The 19,262-nt window shown below is 40.7% G+C and overlaps 1 protein-coding gene and 1 long non-coding RNA gene across 2 annotated transcripts; both read left to right on the top strand.

Annotated features, from left to right (window-relative positions):
- The first annotated feature begins 12,478 nt into the window (after positions 1-12,478).
- LOC123086261 (uncharacterized) lies at positions 12,479-15,933 on the top strand. Its single transcript, XM_044507974.1, has 2 exons — positions 12,479-13,056; positions 14,310-15,933. Exons 1-2 carry the CDS (start codon positions 12,966-12,968, stop codon positions 14,660-14,662), a joined length of 444 nt encoding a protein of 147 aa, XP_044363909.1. The 5' UTR covers positions 12,479-12,965; the 3' UTR covers positions 14,663-15,933.
- Positions 15,934-16,142: 209 nt separating this feature from the next.
- LOC123086263 (uncharacterized) lies at positions 16,143-18,254 on the top strand. Its single transcript, XR_006440771.1, has 3 exons — positions 16,143-17,301; positions 17,394-17,667; positions 17,842-18,254. It is a non-coding gene; the product is annotated as an uncharacterized lncRNA (long non-coding RNA).
- Positions 18,255-19,262: the final 1,008 nt, after the last annotated feature.

Raw genomic sequence — 19,262 nt, 5'->3', positions numbered from 1 at the left:
GTAGATGGTCAAGATGAGCAAAATAAAAAGGATGTCTATGGGAGCACTTTATAGATGGTCAAGATGAGCAAAATAAAAAGGATGGCTAGGGGAGCACCTTGTAGATGTATCATTGTAGATGGTCAAGATGAGCAAAAGAAATAGCATGATTTTTTTATTATTTGTATGTGAGAGACATGTATTGGTTGATTGCTTTTGGATGTGCCAAATGAACTTGCTACCTTATGATATTATTGCTGAAAATTGTGTCCTATGTCAATATATATTATTATGTTGTTTTTATTGAAAATACAAATAAATGCTACCGAATTTTTGAATTTCTGTTATTCCATTTTTCATTCCATTCTTCCAAACCAAACACTAGAACGAAACCAACCTGTTCTACTTTTTTGCATCTACCAAACACAGGAATGGAACCGGCCCGTTCCTCTAGAATGGAACCATTCCATTCCATGACAGTTGGTTCCTCAACCAAACACACCCTTAGATGAGCTATTAGTGGAACAGCTAGTCCTTGCTGATATAGGATGCCTCTTCACATCCTTATTGCGTACCCGGATGACCGCCCGTCGCCCAATGGCCAATAGATGTTATGTAGATAGAGCATATCACATACGTCTTATTAGTAGCAATCGTCTGTGTTATTATCGGTCTTCGCACACATTTCTGATTACAGACCTATTTGCCCTATATCACACACATCTTGTTATACTGAACCATTTTTGTTCTCTTGTCTCAACACAAACAGTTCATCCGAGTGAACTGCATGCCGTATATCGCACACGCCTTGATCTGACTGACCGTTTCTTTTGTGTTGCCTAATCACAAATAGTTCATCCGAGTGAACCGCATGTTGTATATCGCACACACCTTCATCTGGCTGCCGTTTCTTTTGTTCCTCCTCATTGCAAACAGTTAATTGAACTGAACTGTATGTCCCGCATCGCACACGCAACTAAAATACGAACTGTGTTTGATGCATCCGTCATCGCAAATGTTTTGCAACTTTTTTGACAATTTTTTACGCCAGCGTTTGCGATTATTGCATCGCACACGGTTTTGTTGAAGGGTCTCTGATCGTAGTGTCGCGTTAGCAGCATCCTGTAGTAGTGACAGACTAATCTTTGACAGGCACCACGTCTTACATATTACGTTTCCCGCACCTGCCTTCTTTGACTTTCAGGCAAAACGAAGATATTACATACTTAGAGACGAGGCAGAGGAGTATGAGAGGGCGAGGGAGACTGCTCGCCTCAACGATGCAGCCCTCCAAGCGATGGCAGTTGCAATCCAGTTTAATCCCAACTACGACTTTGGGTATCAACTCGGCCAGCCGTGACCATAGAACAACTTAGGCCAAAAGTCTAAGCTTGGGGGAGTACGTATCTCTTACCAACATTATATTCATGCATCACCCATTCATTCCGGTTGTTGGTGTTTATCCTTTTTCATTGTATAATCCATGTTAGTTTATTTTCTTGCTTTCTTCTTGTGTGTTTGGAAAAACTTTGATAAAATCCAAAAATATTTCTTATTTCTTTTTATTTTTCTTTCTAGTTTAATTAATGTAGTATTAAAAGAAAACCCAAAATATTTCTCATTCTTCTTTTACTTGTTGGGAGCTTTCCTGTGTAAATATTTTTTCTCGTTTTTCCCTTCGCTTCGCTTTCTTGAGAAAAAAAAGTCCAAAAATATTTTAGTGTGTTTCTTTGAAATTCTTTTCTTTTCTTTGGTTTGTGAGGAGATGACCATGATGAAAATGTTGAGTTGCTCTCATACGCATTATTGTTGATCTAACAAAGAGCCCATATTATCTTGTCTTCTCCTTTGAATAAATGTTTTAATAATATTTTAGTCCGTAACATGTGCACTCTTATTATTATTCACATCGTTCGGTCGTACAAGTGAAAGGCAATAATGACGAAATTTGGTGAAATGATTGAGATGAGGAAAAGCTAGTATGAACTCGACCTATTTAGTTTTTGTAAATATGATTAGCTCATCAGTCTTGATTCATCCTATTATGAATGAAACATGTTTGCAATGACAATTAAAGATTATAGTTACTCATGCCATGCTTAATTAGCTAGGAGTGGATAATGGTTTATCATATGTGCGAACATGCATTTAAAATGGTTACGATGTAGTATGATAGGATGGTATCCTCCTCTGAATGATTCAAGTGGCTTGACTTGGCACATGTTCACGCATGTAGTTGAATCAAAACCAACATAGCCTCCACAATATTTATGTTTATGGTGATTTATATCCAACTCATGCTTGCTTTCAATGTTGATTAATCTCAATGCATGTTTATGACCGTTGTCGCTCTCTAGTTGGTCGCTTCTCTATCTCTTTGCTAGCCTTCACTTGTACTAATCAGAAATACTGCTTGTGCATCCACTCCCTTAAACCCAAAGTTATTCCATATGAGTCCACCATACCTACCTATATGCGGTAATTACTTGTTGTTCCAAGTAAATTTGCATGTGCCAAAAATCTAAACCTTCAAATAATAATTTGTTTTGTATGCTTGAATCACTCATGTAGTGACGGGGGGCTGTCAGTATCTTCAATGCTAGGTGGGTTATTCTCACGATGAGTGTTTATTCGCTTGTCATGCACGAGAAAGTGGCTGGTAATCGGGATGCCCAGTCCTATGATCAAAACCAAAATCAAAATATAATAATAAACCAAAACTCCCCTGGATTGTTGTTGGTATGGAGGGTACCCGAGGATTCGGCTAGTCATGGATTGTGTTTGTTGGTGGAGGGGGAGTAAAACTTTACCATTCTGTTTGGGAACCGCCTATAATGTGTCTAGCATGGAAGATAGTGAGATCTCTCGGTTGTTATGTTGACAATGAAAGCATGCCTCTCAAAATTATATTCATCTCTATTTTAAAAGCTTCGAGCTCCGGCACCTCTGCAAATCCTTGCTTCCCTCTACGAAGGGCCTATCCATTTACTTCTATTGTTGAGTCATGATCTTCTCATTAAAGCACCAGCTGGAGAGCACTATTGTCATTTATATGCTTTGTTTTTAGTTGATGTTGAGTATGAGTGTGATTGGATCTCTTTTGCCATGAATTACAATGTCTAGTCATTGCCTGAACATCGGTGGTGCTCTGCATTTATGTTTTGCGGTCTCAAAAAGGGCTAGTGAGATACCATTTTGTCATATTATATCATGATTGTTTTGGAAAAGTGTTGTCATCCGAGATATCTTATTATTGCTCGCTAGTTTGTTATGCTATTGATATGAGTAAATGTGAGACCTAAGTGTTATTGTGAACATGGTTAGTTCATAATCTTTGCTGAAAACCAAAACACTAGTTATACATACTTGCAACAACAAGATCAAATGGAGTTTGTAAAAGTTTTTCTTTGTCACTTTCAGTTTGTCAACTAAATTTCTTGAGGACAAGGAATGGGTCAAGCTTGGGGGAGTTGATACGTCTCCATCGTATCTACTTTTCCAAACTCTTTTGACCTTGTTCTAGACTCTAATTTGCATTATTTGAATGGAACTAACCTGGACTAACGTTGTTTTCGGCAGAATTGCCATGGTGTTATTTTTGTGCAGAAATCAAAGTTCTCGGACTGGCCTGAAAATTTATGGAGAATTTTTGTGGAATATATAAAAATACTGGCGGAAAAAGATACCAGAGGGAGGCCACCCAGGAGCCACAAGCTCTGGGGGCACGCCTCCCAGGCTTGTGGGCCCCCTGGAGCTCCGGCAACCCTAACTCCAACCATATACACCTATTCACAGAGAAAAAATTCAGGGGGAAGGATTCATCGCGTTTTACAATACGGATCCGCCGCCATGTCCTGTTCTTCATCGGGAGGGCTAATCTTGAGTCTGTTCGGGGCTCCGAGGGGTTGAATCCGTTGCCATCGTCATCATCAACCTTCCTCCATCGCCAATTTCATGATGCTCACCGCTAGGAGTGAGTAACTCTTTCGTAGGCTTGCTGGACGGTGATGGGTTGGATGAGATTTATCATGTAATGGAGTTAGTTTTGTTAGGGCTTGATCCCTAGTATCCACTGTGTTCTAAGATTGATGTTGCTTTGACTTTGCTATGCTTAATGCTTGTCACTAGGGCCCGAGTGCCATGATTTCATATCTGAACCTATTATGTTTTCATAAATATATGCGTGTTCTTGATCCTATCTTGCAAGTTGTAGACACCTATTATGAGTTACGATCCGCATACCCCAAGGTGGCAATAATTGGGATTCTTTCCGGTGATTACCATAGTTTGAGGAGTTCATGTATTCACTAAGTGATAATGCTTTGTTCTGGTTCTATATTAAAAGGAGGCCTTAATATCCCTTAGTTTCCTTATGGACCCCGCTACCACGGGAGGGTAGGACAAAAGATGCCATGCAAGTTCTTTTCCATAAGCACATATGACTATATGCCGAATACATGCCAACATTACATTAATGAATTGGACCTAGTTTTGTGCCTCCCTAGGTTATGACTGCTATGTGATGAATATTATCCAATAGAATCATCCATCGTTGATCCAATTCCTACGAGCTTTTCACGTATTGATCTTTGCTACGCTACTTTTGTCGTTGCTACTATTACAATCACTACAAAATCACTATTGTTGCTATCACACTATTACCGTTACTATCATACTACTTTGCTACTAAATACTTTGATGCAGATATTAAGTCTTTTGGGTGTGGTTGAATTGAAAACTCAAATGTTAATACTCACGAATATTCTTTGGCTCCCCTTGTGTCGAATCAATAAATTTGGGTTGAATACACTACCCTCAAAAACTGCTGTGATCCCCTATACTTGTGGGTTCTCAAAGGATAAGTGAATAAACACCTCTCATGAGAATAACCCTCTTAGCATGGAAGATACTGACCGCCCTGATGCTCCATGAGTGGTACGGGCTCACAAAATAGATGATTATTTGAAGATTTTAGAGAAGGCACATGCAAATTTACTTGGAACGGCAAGGTAATACCACATTTAGGTAGATATGGTGGACACTCGTGAAAGAAACTTGGCTCAAGGATTTGGATGCACAAGCATTATTCCCTCTTAGTACAGAGATTTTGGCTAGCAAAAAATTCTAAGCAAGCACCACATGTTGGAGGATCCATAACAATATAACTTTGATGCAAATATACCCAACCACAACTCATTACGTTGTCTCCCTTGTACAACTTCAACTAATTTGATCAAGTTTGAAAATAATTAATGGGTATTCACAACCATAAAAGATGTCCAAGATAATATATTTGCATGTGAAAGTTCTCTTCCTTATACTAATCATTCATGAATTGCTTGTATGACCAATACTTTGATTATCAAACTTTAATAGATTTTACTTTATGAACCCAATCTGAAATTACTACCAGGAATGATACAAGCATATGTAGCACATATAATCTCAACTTTATGGTATTCAATTCATTAAACAATTTAATCTTAATATATAAGTGAAGCACAAGAGTAAATGACAAACTACTCCAAAAGATATAAGTGAAGCACAAAGAGTAGTTAAATAATTGAGTAGCTATGTGAGGACTCTCTCTCATTTAATTTTTTTAGATCTGAAGTACTTTATTAAAAAAACAAATATAAACCACATTCCAAGAATAGCACATCTCATGCGAAGAAGCAAAAACTTAGGCTCAACCCATACTAACCAATAATTGTTGATGAAGAAAGGTGGGATGCCTACCAGGGCATCCCACAACTTAGATACTTAAGACTTATTGGAATATTATCTTGGGATGCCTTGGGAATACCCAATATTGAGCTCTTGTGTCTCCTTAATTCCTCTCATATCACGGTTTCCCTAAATCTTAAAAACTTCATCCACACAAAACTCAACAAAAACTCGTGAGATAAGCTAGTATAAATCAATGCAAAACCTTATCATTCTCTACTATAACAAATTGCTAAAATTATAATTTAAAATTGCATACTAAATGCCTCTGTATATTTAATACCCATGTCCTCAAATTGAATCATTAAAGAAGCAAACATATGCTAACAATGCAAACAGTAATCCATCGAAACAGAACAATGTGTAAAGGAGGAATAAAGATTCATACTTATTTAACTCCAAAAATTCTAAATAATTACCATACCGTAGAAAATTTATCATAGCTTACTATGTAAAAATTTGTGGATTTTTATCACTTTTTGATTTTCCTAAACAATTCAGAAAATGATAGAAAACTTTCTGTTTTAAAACAACAACATATGGGCAAGCAAAATGAGCATGGTAAAGGCTATACTTGACACTTTTATTGGAATAAAAGATAAAAAGCATTATTCTAAATAACAGCAAGCGAATCCTAATACAATAAAATGGCACTCCAAGCAAAACTCATATCATGTGATGAATAAAATATAGTACCAAGTGAGGTTACCGATAATGTTAAAGACGAAAGAGGGGATGCCTTCTGGGGCATCCCCAAGCTTGGGCGCTTGGTTCTTCCTTGAATATTACCTTGGGGTGCCTTGGGAATCCCCAATCTTAGGGCATTGCCGCTCCTTATTCTCCTCATATAAATATCTCACCCAAAACTTGAAAACTTCAATCACACAAAACTTAACGGAACTTCGTGAGATAGGTTAGTATGATAAAGAGCAAATCATTAACTTTGGTACTGTCAAGACAAGATTAATTTTTTATCACATAATGCCTACTATGCCCTATCATTTCTACAATGTATATTGACCAATATAAGCCATAGAAACTAGAAAACAAGTAAACTATGCATTGAAAATAGAATCTGTCAGAAACATACAGTCTGTAATGATCTGAACAACAACCATACTTATGTAACTCGACAAATTCTAAAAAATTAGGACAATGTAGGAAATGTGTATATAAATATGTGTAGAAAGTTCAGGATTTTTTGACGCTCCAGTGATTTTAAGCAATTCTGTTACTGGAGGCAAAAGTTTCTGTTTTTGCACAGAATCAAGTCAACTATCATCCACACTATCCCAAAGGCTTTACTTGGTACTTTATTGAAACAAAAGCTATAAAACATGATTAATAAAGTAGCATAAACATGTTAACACACAGAAATAGTAGGGGTCAATATTGGGTTGTCTCCCAACAAGCGCTCTTCTTTAATGCCTTTTTAGCTAGGCATGATGATTTCAATGATGCTTACATAAATGATATGAATTGAAACATAAAGAGAGCATCATGAATCACGTGGCAAGCACATCCCACTTCCAATGCATAGGGATTTTGTGATTAAACAATTTGTGGGAGCAGGAATCAACTAGCATAGGAAGCATGACTTCAAAACTTTCAACATATAGAGAAGAAAATTGATATTATTGAGATATGTAGAAGCATATATTTCTCTCTCATAATAATTTTCAGTAGCATCATGAATGAATACAACAATATATCTATCACATAAAAGCATTCTTTTCATGATCCACTAGCATAGAAATTTTATTATTCTCCACATAAGCAAATTTATTCTCATGAATAGCAGTGGGAACAAACTCAACAAAATAACTATCATGTGATACTTGATTGGGATAATCCAATTGAAAATTGAAGTCGTGGAGACAAGATTCATGGTTATCATTATTCTTTATATCATACATGTCATCATAATAATCATCATAGATAGCAACTTTGTTGTCAAAAATAATTGAAACCTCTTCCCAAATAGTGGAATCATCATTAAATAAAGCCATGACCTCTTCAAATCCACTTTTATCAATATTGTAATAAGATTCAACACCCTCCAAAATAGTGGGATCATTACTTCCTAGAGTTGACACTCTTCCAAACCCACTTCCATCATTGCAATCATCATAAATAGGAGGCATGCAATCATCATAGTAAATTTGCTCATCAAAACTTGGGGGACTCAAAATATCATCTTCATCAAATATAGCATCCCCAAGATTATGGGTTGCATATGATTATCATCATGGATATTCATAGAAAGCATACTAACAAAATCGCAATCATGCTTATCATACAAAAATTTTATGCCAAACATTTTATTGAATTCTTCTTCTAACACTTTGGCACAATTTTCCGATCCATCATTTTGAAGAAAGACATTATAAATATGAAGCATTTGAGGCAACCTCAATTCCTTTTTTAGTTTTCTTTCATAAACCAAACTAGTGATAAAACAAGAAACTAAAAGATTCAATTTCAAGACCTAAAGATATACCTTCAAGCACTCACCTCCCCGACAACGGCACGAGAAGAGAGCTTGATGTCTACACACAACTTACTTTTGAACATCAGTACAGACACAAGCGCTCATATACACGCGCATACACTCACCCCTATGAACGCACACATGCACACCCTACCCCTATGAGCACCTCCGAAAGACTGAGTCGGCATATCATCTTGAGATTTACGAAGTCACCGTAGGCACCTCGTCGTCAACGGGAACGTCTCCTCCCACTGAATGTGCACCGCCGGAAATCCTGAAATAAATCCAGGAATAAATGTGAGCATCAGGATTTGAACCCTAGTGGACTGGGGATACCACAGTCCCTCTAACCGTCCAACCACAGGTTGGTTCGCTACACACAACTTATTCTTGTAGACTTGTGTTGGGCCTCCAAGCATAGAGTTTTGTAGGACAATAGCAATTTTCCCTCAAGTGGATGACCTAAGGTTTATCAATCTGTGGGAGGCGTAGGATGAAGATGGTCTCTTTCAAACATCACTACAATCAAATACAAGAAATCTCTTATGTCCCCAACACATCCAATACAATGGCAAATTGTATAGGTGCACTAGTTCGATGAAGAAATGGTGATACAAGTGTAGTATGAGTACTAGATATAGGTTTTTTTATCTAAAAATAACAAAATAGCAAGGTAGCAACTAATAAAAGTGAGCACAAACGGTATTGCAATGTTTAGAAATAAGGCCTACGGTTCATACTTTCACTAGCGTAATCTCTCAACATTGCTACATAATTGAATCATATAACAATCCCTCAACATGCGACAAAGAGTCACTCAAAAGATCTTATCTAGCGGAGAACATAAGATGAAATTTTTGTAGGGTACAAAACCACCTCAAAGTTATTTTTGTAGGGTACGAAACCACCTCAAGTTTACCTTGCATTTAGTGCATATAAAATCAAAACTCTACTACAACTACATGTGGGTGTTAGTTAGCAAAGAAGGTGTACAAATCATTTGTGTGTTGCTTTGCGAGTTTTTAGTCATTATCCGAGAAGCGGGGAGAAGTTTCAAACATTTCGGCCACGAGGTGCGGCCATCAGCGTAGTTAGTTGGTATTTCAATTACAGGAAATTCAGAGGGAGTCCGGGCATCATCAAAATCGGGGCGTGCCCGTGGCATGCTCTCACGACCCCGTGGAAAAAAGGTGGTAAAGTTTTCGCACAAGTTTTGATGATCGCTCCTTGGAAACTGGAGCATCTCACAAGAAGGATCATGGTTTCCGAAAGGAGACGTGTCAATTCAAACTCCAGTGTCCGGTGACTTCATTGTTTGGCCTTATAAAAATTCCCCAGTACGCAATCACCATTATACCATGGGTTTGATTTTCTGGCGCATTTCAAGTATCGTTAGCTATATTTAAGACATTTATTGAATTTAACGTGCATTTTGTGCATATAAATAAAATCACAACCGCAACTGCATGAGTTTTCGAAAGGGATGAGGATTACCGTTCAATCTGGGAGCATCCAGCGGTGCAGACGTACGATCCATGGGGTTTGGGTTCTGGCCAATCAGAACGCATGACTCAGAGACCACGCGCAGCAGGGCGGCATCGGCCACAGGTTGGTAGGCACACAGATTTCATGAGTGAACCGTGTGCTATTTGAAAACATTTACATTAACTAACAACATATTTTCGTTTGTATGAAAACATAAGTTCATCGTTTCGCCCCGAATTTTTTCCAAAGTAAGAAATCACCATTGTACCCTAAGGTTCGATTTTTTGGTGCATCTGAGATCTCGTTTGCTATATTTTAGTCACTTTTTCGCATTTAACATGCATATATATTTGGGCTATTCTGTTTCGCGCAACAGAATATTATTCTGTTACCCTACTTGAACTAATGGTTTTACGCGGTTGTAGTGATGATTTTCATCTTGTCGAACTGATCGTCTTTTCATCGGAATGGGGCGTGTAATATATCGTTGGAAAGCTCTTGACATCTACATGGCAAAACCGAAAATGTGAATCGTATTTTGGACTCAATTTTCAAACGGTTTGTCGGAATTGAGCAAATAAGATGGAGTTGGAAAGCTGGTAAAAATCCGCATCTTCCATATACCTACTTTTTTTCAAATTGTATACCATTTAAAAGTAATTTAAAAAACGGTGAAATTCTAGGCGAAACATATTTTCGTGTTTTTTTGCAACCGGTTTGTCGGATTGACGCAAATGATACGGCATTGGAAATCTATGGAAAATGCGCAACTTTTTTGTGTAGAAATGTTTTTCTAATTCCTTATGGTTTAAATTCGAATTCAAATACGGTCAAATTTGATTTCAAACGCGATTTTAAAGTTTGTCGAAATGGGGCAAATAATATACCGTTGGAAAGATATCGAAAATGCGAAACTTAGTCATGCTGAACGTTTTCTCAAGTTCGTAACCATTGAAGAGTAATTTTGAATATGATGAGACGGATCCTACTGTTTTCCCGTCTGAAAAACGGAGTACTCGTACTGATCCATGTGTGTGTCCGTACTGATTTACTTTTCATTGAGTAATTTTGGATGGTTCTGGAAAAAGATTACTTGAACCGATGTCCGTACAGGTTATACTGAGCGTGTCTTCACAGACTAGACTTTAGTCTGTTTTTTCGGTATCGTTTTCCTCGTGACTTTTCAATGGTTTACGATATCATCATCCCCAAGCTTGCATGGTTTTACATCGTTTAATTGAATGACATTTTTTAAAAGAAAAATGATTTGTGTTTTTTTAACTCTTAACATTTTTTCAACGATGTTTTGGACTTCTCCAATTCTACGACTTGAACTTTTACCATTTGAATTTTCATGGGGTTTTTTTGTTTGAGCTTTTTCCCAAAACTTATCAGGGAGGTCGTGTTGAACTTACAACTTCTAATTTGCGAACTTGTTGTGTTTTTACAATTCCAAAGGTAGGAAGCAGTAGGAGTTTCACCCAACAAAGGGGCTAATTACATAGAGCAGCCGCAGTAATACCACAGTCAGATCGATAGCTAGCAGCGATAGTAGTGATTACCAACACACATACACATGAACTGATGACAAACTTGCACACGACCTGACAAACAAGAAAATACATTAACGGACAAAAAGAATGCAATACACATCCCATGGCTAATGGGAGAGCTTTGTTTCATCTAGGTTCACCCATTTACTGAAAGTAGAACTTCTCAGTTTTATTAATTTGTGCTGATGTTTAAATGTTCACTATTTTGGCCTACATCAGAATACTGAGAACAAAACAATATTTGCTTATTAAGGCATAACACACAACACCTCTTGTGCTATAGGAAAACACATATACCGAGGGGAAATTGAACATAGAATCGCCAAGTAGGTGAACTGAAAAGCACACATAACATGTACTGAAAAAGAACACAACATCCTTAGCGCTGCATCGACCACCTATGACAAAGGTGAACGGCTTGCGGTGGTAGAGGCGAACAACCTGATGGCTGCGTTGTCGCACGACCTCGTGTGGCGGAGGCGAACGGCTTGTGGTGGCAAGGGTGAACGACTTGAGCATTGCATCATCGAACGGCCTTGTGTTGAGGTAGTGAACGGCCTGGACCATGAAGGTTCAAGCAGGTTCAAGAAGTGGTGTTGAGAGGCTGTGTGGGACTATATTTACTCAACTGCTTCATGCCACCATTCCTGCACAAACACAACAACCATCAAGTAGCATGCACAAGTTCATGTAAAAAGAACAACAAGTGCATGTACATTAACATTACATGTTCACAACGAAACCTAAAAAGATGTGTACTTTGAAATACTTCATTTTACTTCCCAAATACTTCATTTGTTTTGAAATATGAACTTATATATTTATTTCTGTAGAACTTATTATGTTTTCCCTCCAAACTACAAGAACATGATTGGTTTACTTACCACAAAATATTTTATTCAAATACTTTCTGTTTTTTTATAAGCAAACTGATGGAAATCTTGACAGTGCACTTCGGTATTTTATTCAAGGTGAACTGATGTATTTGCAATACATAGTTACATACTACATCAAGGTGATATCTCTATACTTACAAACTTTATGGAAGGTGAACTCATAATTTTTCTTTTTGAACTTTGTTTCTTTTTTCTTCGAACTGGTACCAATTTCCACCATGTACTTGTGTGATTTTATTTTCAAACAATACAAGACAAGAGCTTTATTTACATCGTCGATACATGTCCAACCATTTCATTTCTGGAAAGCAAGCAAATGTCTTTATCCTATTTATATAACCCAACCTTTTTTGTAGAAGTGAAGCACAACCCGATCCCACCACCCCGAGCATGCCACCGTCGTGCCCATCGCCGAGCGCGCCGCCGCCGGCCACCTGCCTAGCGCCGCCCCCCCTTCCCCAGCACACATCGGCCGGCCACTGCCTCAGCACGCCGCCGTCGCCCCACTGCCCCAGCGCGCTGCCTCCATGACCTCCCTCCCCCAGTGTGCCACCGCCTACCCCTGCCTCCGTGCGCCACCACCTACCTCCGAGCGCCGCGGATCTTCGCGCACAACTGGCCACCGCTGCCTCCCGCGCCAACTATGTCCTGAGACTAGCCATGGTGGTGGATCCAAGATCCACCGAGGGAAAAGGGGAGCCGCTGCTCCCTGTTGATGGCCGGTCCTTGCCACGGGCCGCCGCACTCCCGACATGTCCCGAGCACCAGCACCCCTAGAGGCTCGCTCCCCTGCACCCTTGAACCAGCGCCATCCACCACTCGAGCAGGGTGGCAATGGTGACAACATCCAGCGGCCCTCGTCTGCCTCTGCTCGCCCTGCCTTCATCACCGACCAACCGTGCAAATCCATGTAAAATGAGTTCAGGTAAGTTTAGATGCCTGTACAAAGTTCAGCCAAGATTCAAGCACATTTCCTGCTGGCCACACAATTCTTGAACTGACGGCCTTGACTTACGCGTGCTGATGGCCACCTGCCTAGGCAAGCACATTTCCTTGCTTGCCTAGCTGCTAGCCGGATTCTTGTTCTATTATGGGTGCCGTGGTTATTTGAACTTTAATTGCAGCTGCTATTACAGTGTGTGCGTACATGACTGAAACTGTATGATGTGTGTGCCATGGTTACCTGAACTTCAATTCTAGCTACTATTCAAATCTAATACTAGCACGTACAAGACTGGACTCGTACTACTACGTACTAGTGTGCCATTTTGCTTATTCTTTCCTTGAACTTTGCATGCTCTCTATTCTTTCAGAGATATGTTCAAAGCTAGTTCCTCAGAGGTGTATTCTTTCATAGATATGTTAAAGCTAGTTTTTTATTCTTTCGGAGATATTTTATTTTCATACTTTCAACTCACATTGTAGCTTTTTTCAGTTCAATGGATTCCAAAAAGGAAAAAACTGTGGATGGGTGAGAAACCAACTTCTTGTACAGTTGTGCCATGACCATTGGACGACCCCGACCACCGGCACCACAGCTTCCCGACCTCCTGCTTGCATCGCCATCACCCGGTGGGGCTCTGCCGCCGGAGCACCCTGGCCATTCACAGCCACCACCCCAAGCCGTTCAACGCCACCACCCCAAGCCATTCATTGCCAGCAGCACTCTGGATCCCACCCCTCGCCCTAGGAGTTTCAGTCCAACTTGAGCTCCCTGAGATGATCATATAATTAACTTCAAAATTACTACATGGTCCATGTATTTTACAGCAAGTCCATGTAGTGCTACATGCACAGTAAAAAAATTACTCCTAGTGAGAGTTCATTTAAATCCTGGTCAGTTCATCTCCTCAAAACATATTTACTTCTGCTCTGCTCTGATCTTTCTCCTGAATTGTTGATGCTGCATCCTCTCTCTCATGATGTGATGTTGTTGATCTCTTGTAGCTAAAACATGGTCCCATAAACATCCTATAGCTGACCACAATCTGTAATTTTGAAACTACATGTTGTCCTGGTCCTTGAGCATCTTGCAGGCTGACAAAAAAAAGTGCACTATCATTATGATCTTACTTTGACAATTATTACATGGATGATGGATGCTGTAGCAAACTAGATGAAAGTAACGGAGGACACCAAGTGTACAGCAACCGAAACTAAACCTCGTTTTATTGTTAGGAAGAGAGGAGCCCCAGCCGGATACAAGAGGAGGACATCGATGGCTCTCGGCGGCCATCGACGGGGACTTGAATGCCCCAACCCTCAAAGCTCGCCTCATCTTCTACAGGCAACAGGGGGCGTCTTCCCTCCTGGCGCCCGTAGGCCTATCAGGCAGCCTCGGCTCGCCGTCGTCGGGATCTGGCCAACACCGGCTCCTAGCGTTGGATCCGTTAGTGCCGGATCTCGCCGCTGCAGGATGCGAGGAAGAGGATGAGGTACAGCATGCAACAACGAAAGAAGGTGCAGAGCCATCAACTAGATTTTGTTTGGTTAAAGAAGGTACAGGGTCGACGACTGTATTTAGATCATAATAGGATCGGTTCGCGTTGGTGGCGCAGTAGTGCTGCGTAGGCAGCTGCTACCAATCTTCACCAAGCTGGGTGAAGCCTTCAAGGTGAGCTGATCGATTGCTTTTTGTCCACTGTCACCCTATTTAAGATTACTGACCTGGTTCATCTTATTTCTCTTGTTGATGCAAACCTGCTCACTTCACAAGCCACGCTCACAGCCACCATCGTAAACTTCGTGGCTGGCCTGCTTATCTTTACTGTATTCTAAATCGGAGGCAGTGCACGACCCAATGTTTGACTTTGAACATTGACACTGACGACGGACTCAAGCACCACCACATTCTTGGTACATAGACCGGCACCTCTAAGGGCTTACCCGAGATGTTTTTTAGCCATTTAACAACTGATTTTGTCATGGGATAAATTTTGATGGATAAGATTTTAACAAGGTATAGAGCAATGTAGTCGAGATGACACAGTTATGCAAAATGTATAGACAGAATTTGAGACATTTACATTGGCAGGTCTATTCACTGATTATTTATTTACTCTGTATTCATCAAAATTTATTTATTTTGTACTACATTGTAGAGTGTTCGATTGACGCAAGCAGAGATGGCCATGATGCTAGCTGATAGCACTTGCTAACTGAAGAAGTTTGCATACCTTTTCTCAAATTAAAAAAAGAGTTTCTTACCAACTAATGAGCCTACCAGTTATAGGCCAATTGCTCTAACTCAACTTTAGGTCGGTACTTTCCTGTAGAGTATACCTCTGTAATTCTCCATCCAAGATACTAAAGTTTATGCTTCGCTGCTTGCACACACTGTAATTCAAGGCAGATCTAGATTACATCCCTAAGCAACCCACCTATATTGGTAAATTTTTATTGTGTTATTTAAATTAAAAAAATTAATGTACTCTGCTGGAGAAGTCACAAGCCATATTAATTTCAGAAGAAAACATTTCTAATTAGTGGTTAAGGTCTTGTTGTGTCTAAAATGAAAATTCCAAACAAAAACAGAGGCACAATTTGTATTTATACGATGAATAATGGAAATTTCAATTGCTAAATTTAACTAAGGTTTTTAGAATAAATTGTGGTCTCTGAGCTCGTCTCACGTAATCCATCAACTAAATGTATTATATTAGCATGTCTAATTCATAAGTGCAACCAGCAATTAGTTTAATTTTCCCCTCAAATAAAAACAATTAGAGTTTTGTTTGATTTAAATTAACAAAGTGGCCTACACATTATTTATATGCACTATAGTTATTTTGTTCTCAATGGCTTGATTTGAACGCCGAAATTTTATTATCCCTTATTTCGTTGCAACGCACGGGCCCTTTTGCTAGTATATATATATACTCTATACATAAAGAGAGAGCATCACTATTCTGATCCCGGAATCAGAATAACTATTTGGATCAAGATCAGCATAGGGGCGATCGGACTTTCCTGAGATCCCCCGATCGGTAAAACAAAAGAAAAAAAACCACCCACCCGCTAGCCACAACCCCTCCCCTAACCTCCCCCGATCCCATCTGGCCCCTCGCCCCGATGTGCATCGCCGCCGCAGCCTCCCTCCCTGCCCCGATGTGCATCGCCGCCGCAGCCTCCCTCCCTGCCCCGTGCCGCCACCGGGCCCCGGCCACCTCCCGCGCCGCTGCCGGGCCCCGGCCACCTCGCCCGCCGCCGGCTGGCCCCGGCCACCTACAACGCCGCCATCTGGCCCCTCCCCTGCCGTAATCCAGCCCGAGCGAGCCCATCACCGATTGCTTCTTGCCCCGCGGCGGAGCGCCGCCGCACACCCACCCACAACTACAACTCCCCCGCCCCGCCCACATCGACCACACACGGTGCTCGGTCATGGGGACAACTGAGCGGAGCTCGAGCTCTGGCTCCTCTCTCCTCTTGCGCGCCACCGGCCATTGCACCTCGCCGCGGTACACTCGGCCAAGGGGGCAACCAAGCGGCGCCTGAGCTCCGGCTCCTTTCTCCTGTTGCACGGGCACCAGCCCTTGCCGCACGCCTTGGTGCACATCCGCGCCCATTGGCCCCTCTCTGCTGGCCCGCCAGCCACTACGGCGGCGCTCCGGCGACCTCTCCACTCCTGTCTGCGTGTTGCGGCATGGACGAACACCTCCTCCCTTCTAATGGCAAAAATGGGGAAAGGAGCAGCTTCAGTTTAAAAAATGCGGCAGCTTCAGTTCAGTTTGTAAGAAAGGAGCAAAAAAGAAAGGTTGCTGGGCTCGTTTGTGCACTATGTGCATAAAAATGGGGAAAGTTAAACTTCATTATTATTGCTTGCTCCTCCAGTGGCCGGATCTCGCCACCATGACCACTCAACTCGTGTTGTCGGCGACCTGCCAAAGCCTAAGCGACGACCTGTCCGAGGCCTAAGCATGAACTTCATGCTTGAATCTTCTCCAAATTGATATTGCCTGCAACGGGGAGGGGCAAGCCTGTAGTCCAGCACTATGAAGGGAGGAACTGCTTCTACTTCTCTTCTGAAATCTCAATGCCATGTCTTGATTTTCAGAGGTAGTTTTTGGTTTGTACCAACCATTTAAGATGGTATCTCATCTGAATGTGGTATGCATGCAGGCCAGCGTTCTCAAGTGGCAGAGCGGAGCCGTTTGCCTAGCGGGTCGAGCAGGTCGTCAAGGGACAGCTCAATGCATATTTCTACAATCAAAGGTAGTTTCTTTGATTTTGCTAAACTGATTCCATTCTTCTGATTTCTTGCAGGAGTTCAATGTATATTACACAAGAAGAAAAAACAAACACTAGGTTGCAGATGTTGTGTTTTGTGATTGTCGTAGGCTGACAGCCAAGACGACGTCCTCCACATTTCCTACCAGCTCCGCCCAATCCCAGCACCGGCGCGACCCCAGTACGGCGCCTGATTCCGCCATCCCGCATCCGCCTGCATACGCCAGTGTGCCACCACTAACGACCTGCCCGACCCCCCTGGCCTCCTACAAACTGCTGCTGCTCCCTGTACTTTTTTGGATGAAGTTAGGTGATGTAGCTATCTTTGGATGTAGCAACACAACTATGGATATTGTGATGATGCTATTAGTCCAGTGTACATACTACAGAGTTACATACGTAATCACGTACTGCTGAAATTGATCTCTAGTAGTACATCTGACAGTGTGTTTTATAACCTTCTCTTTTCGCTTGATCTTGCCAGCACCACTCGACCGAGAAACACGATGACAGTGACACGCTGGGCGAAATCGGAGAGAAGGCAAGGACGAGGCGGAGGAGTTCCTGAAGATGGCCAAGGAGAAGACTGACGACGTTGCCGAGGGCGCAAAGGAGACAGTGCAGGAGACCAAGGAGGTGGTGCTCGGCGAGTCCGACGATGACATGGACAAGTTCAAGCAGCGGGTCGAGCAGGGGAGCTACGATCAGAAATAAGTGAGAGGGAGGTGTTCCCTTGGTGTATGTTCGCGCGCAGTCATGGCCTGCCCAAAGCCATTAGCTCTGCAATTTGTATGTCAACCACTAGGCTTGGTATCTGTATGTGTAATGTGATCTTGGTACTATACAACTTGCCACTTCCCGCAGAATAAGTAATATTGAGCTTCTGAATGTTTTTTCTTCTCGTCTGAACTTGGATGCACTTTGCAAGAATGTCACTATATGTTCAACAGGGCATTTGCTTTGATATAAAAAATGAATTTGGATGAGTTGCTATAAAATAGAATGTGTGGCAGGTCGGATACAAAAACAACTGAAGTTCAAAGATAATAGTTGGATACAAAAATAGCTGAAGTTCAAAGATAACAAACTGGATAAAAAACCAGGGAAACTGTATCAAAAATGTATTTGAACAAGAGTTATGTGGCGTGTGCAGAATTAGATCAAAAAATAAGAAGATAACAATGAAAGTGTGTGGTGTGTGTGTGTGTGTGTGATGTAGATATAGAGTACTAGCTGGTGGGCATGTTCAGTTGTATCTCCAGGTGCAAAAAGCTGGTGTGTTTGTCCACTCGTTTCAGTTTCACAGGTTGGTTTTCTCCCAAGTTTATCTCAAAATGCATCAACGCTGTGGAGATTTTCCCTATTTCTAAAAAGTAAAACCAAGAAGGTTAAATTAAAAGAACAGAGCAGTTCGATGCTCATTAAAACTTTTGGATTTTTCTTGTTTTTTAAAAAATACCCAAATATTATAAAAGTTAGATTTTCCTCGTTTCTAAAAAAATAAGAGAGAAGGCCAACTCAAAATAACAGAGCAGTCTAAAAGAAGTTTATAAAAAATGGATTAAAACAACTAGAAAATTTGAAATAACCGAGAGGTCAAAAAATGTAGAAGTTCAAATTTGACAACCCTAAAAGTTCAATTTCAAATAATTGAGAAGGTAAAAAAACTAGAAGTTCAAATTTAAAAACCTAGAAAATGGTTTCCTTATGTAAAACCATATATTTCTAAGAAGTTCAAAGTAAAAAAAATTCGAAGGTAAAAAAACTTAGATGTTTTGTCGTTACTAAATAATAAAATGAAGAAGTTCAAATAAAAAATGAAAAACAAAAAAGTTTTAAGAGAATTTTCTCATTTTTAAACCGAAACACACAGAAGTCCAAATTGATAACTGTCGAAAGTTCACG

Source organism: Triticum aestivum, chromosome 4A (assembly GCF_018294505.1).
Source record: "Triticum aestivum cultivar Chinese Spring chromosome 4A, IWGSC CS RefSeq v2.1, whole genome shotgun sequence".
NCBI classification, from domain to species: Eukaryota; Viridiplantae; Streptophyta; class Magnoliopsida; order Poales; family Poaceae; genus Triticum; species Triticum aestivum.
This window is presented reverse-complemented; position numbering and strand designations above follow the sequence as displayed.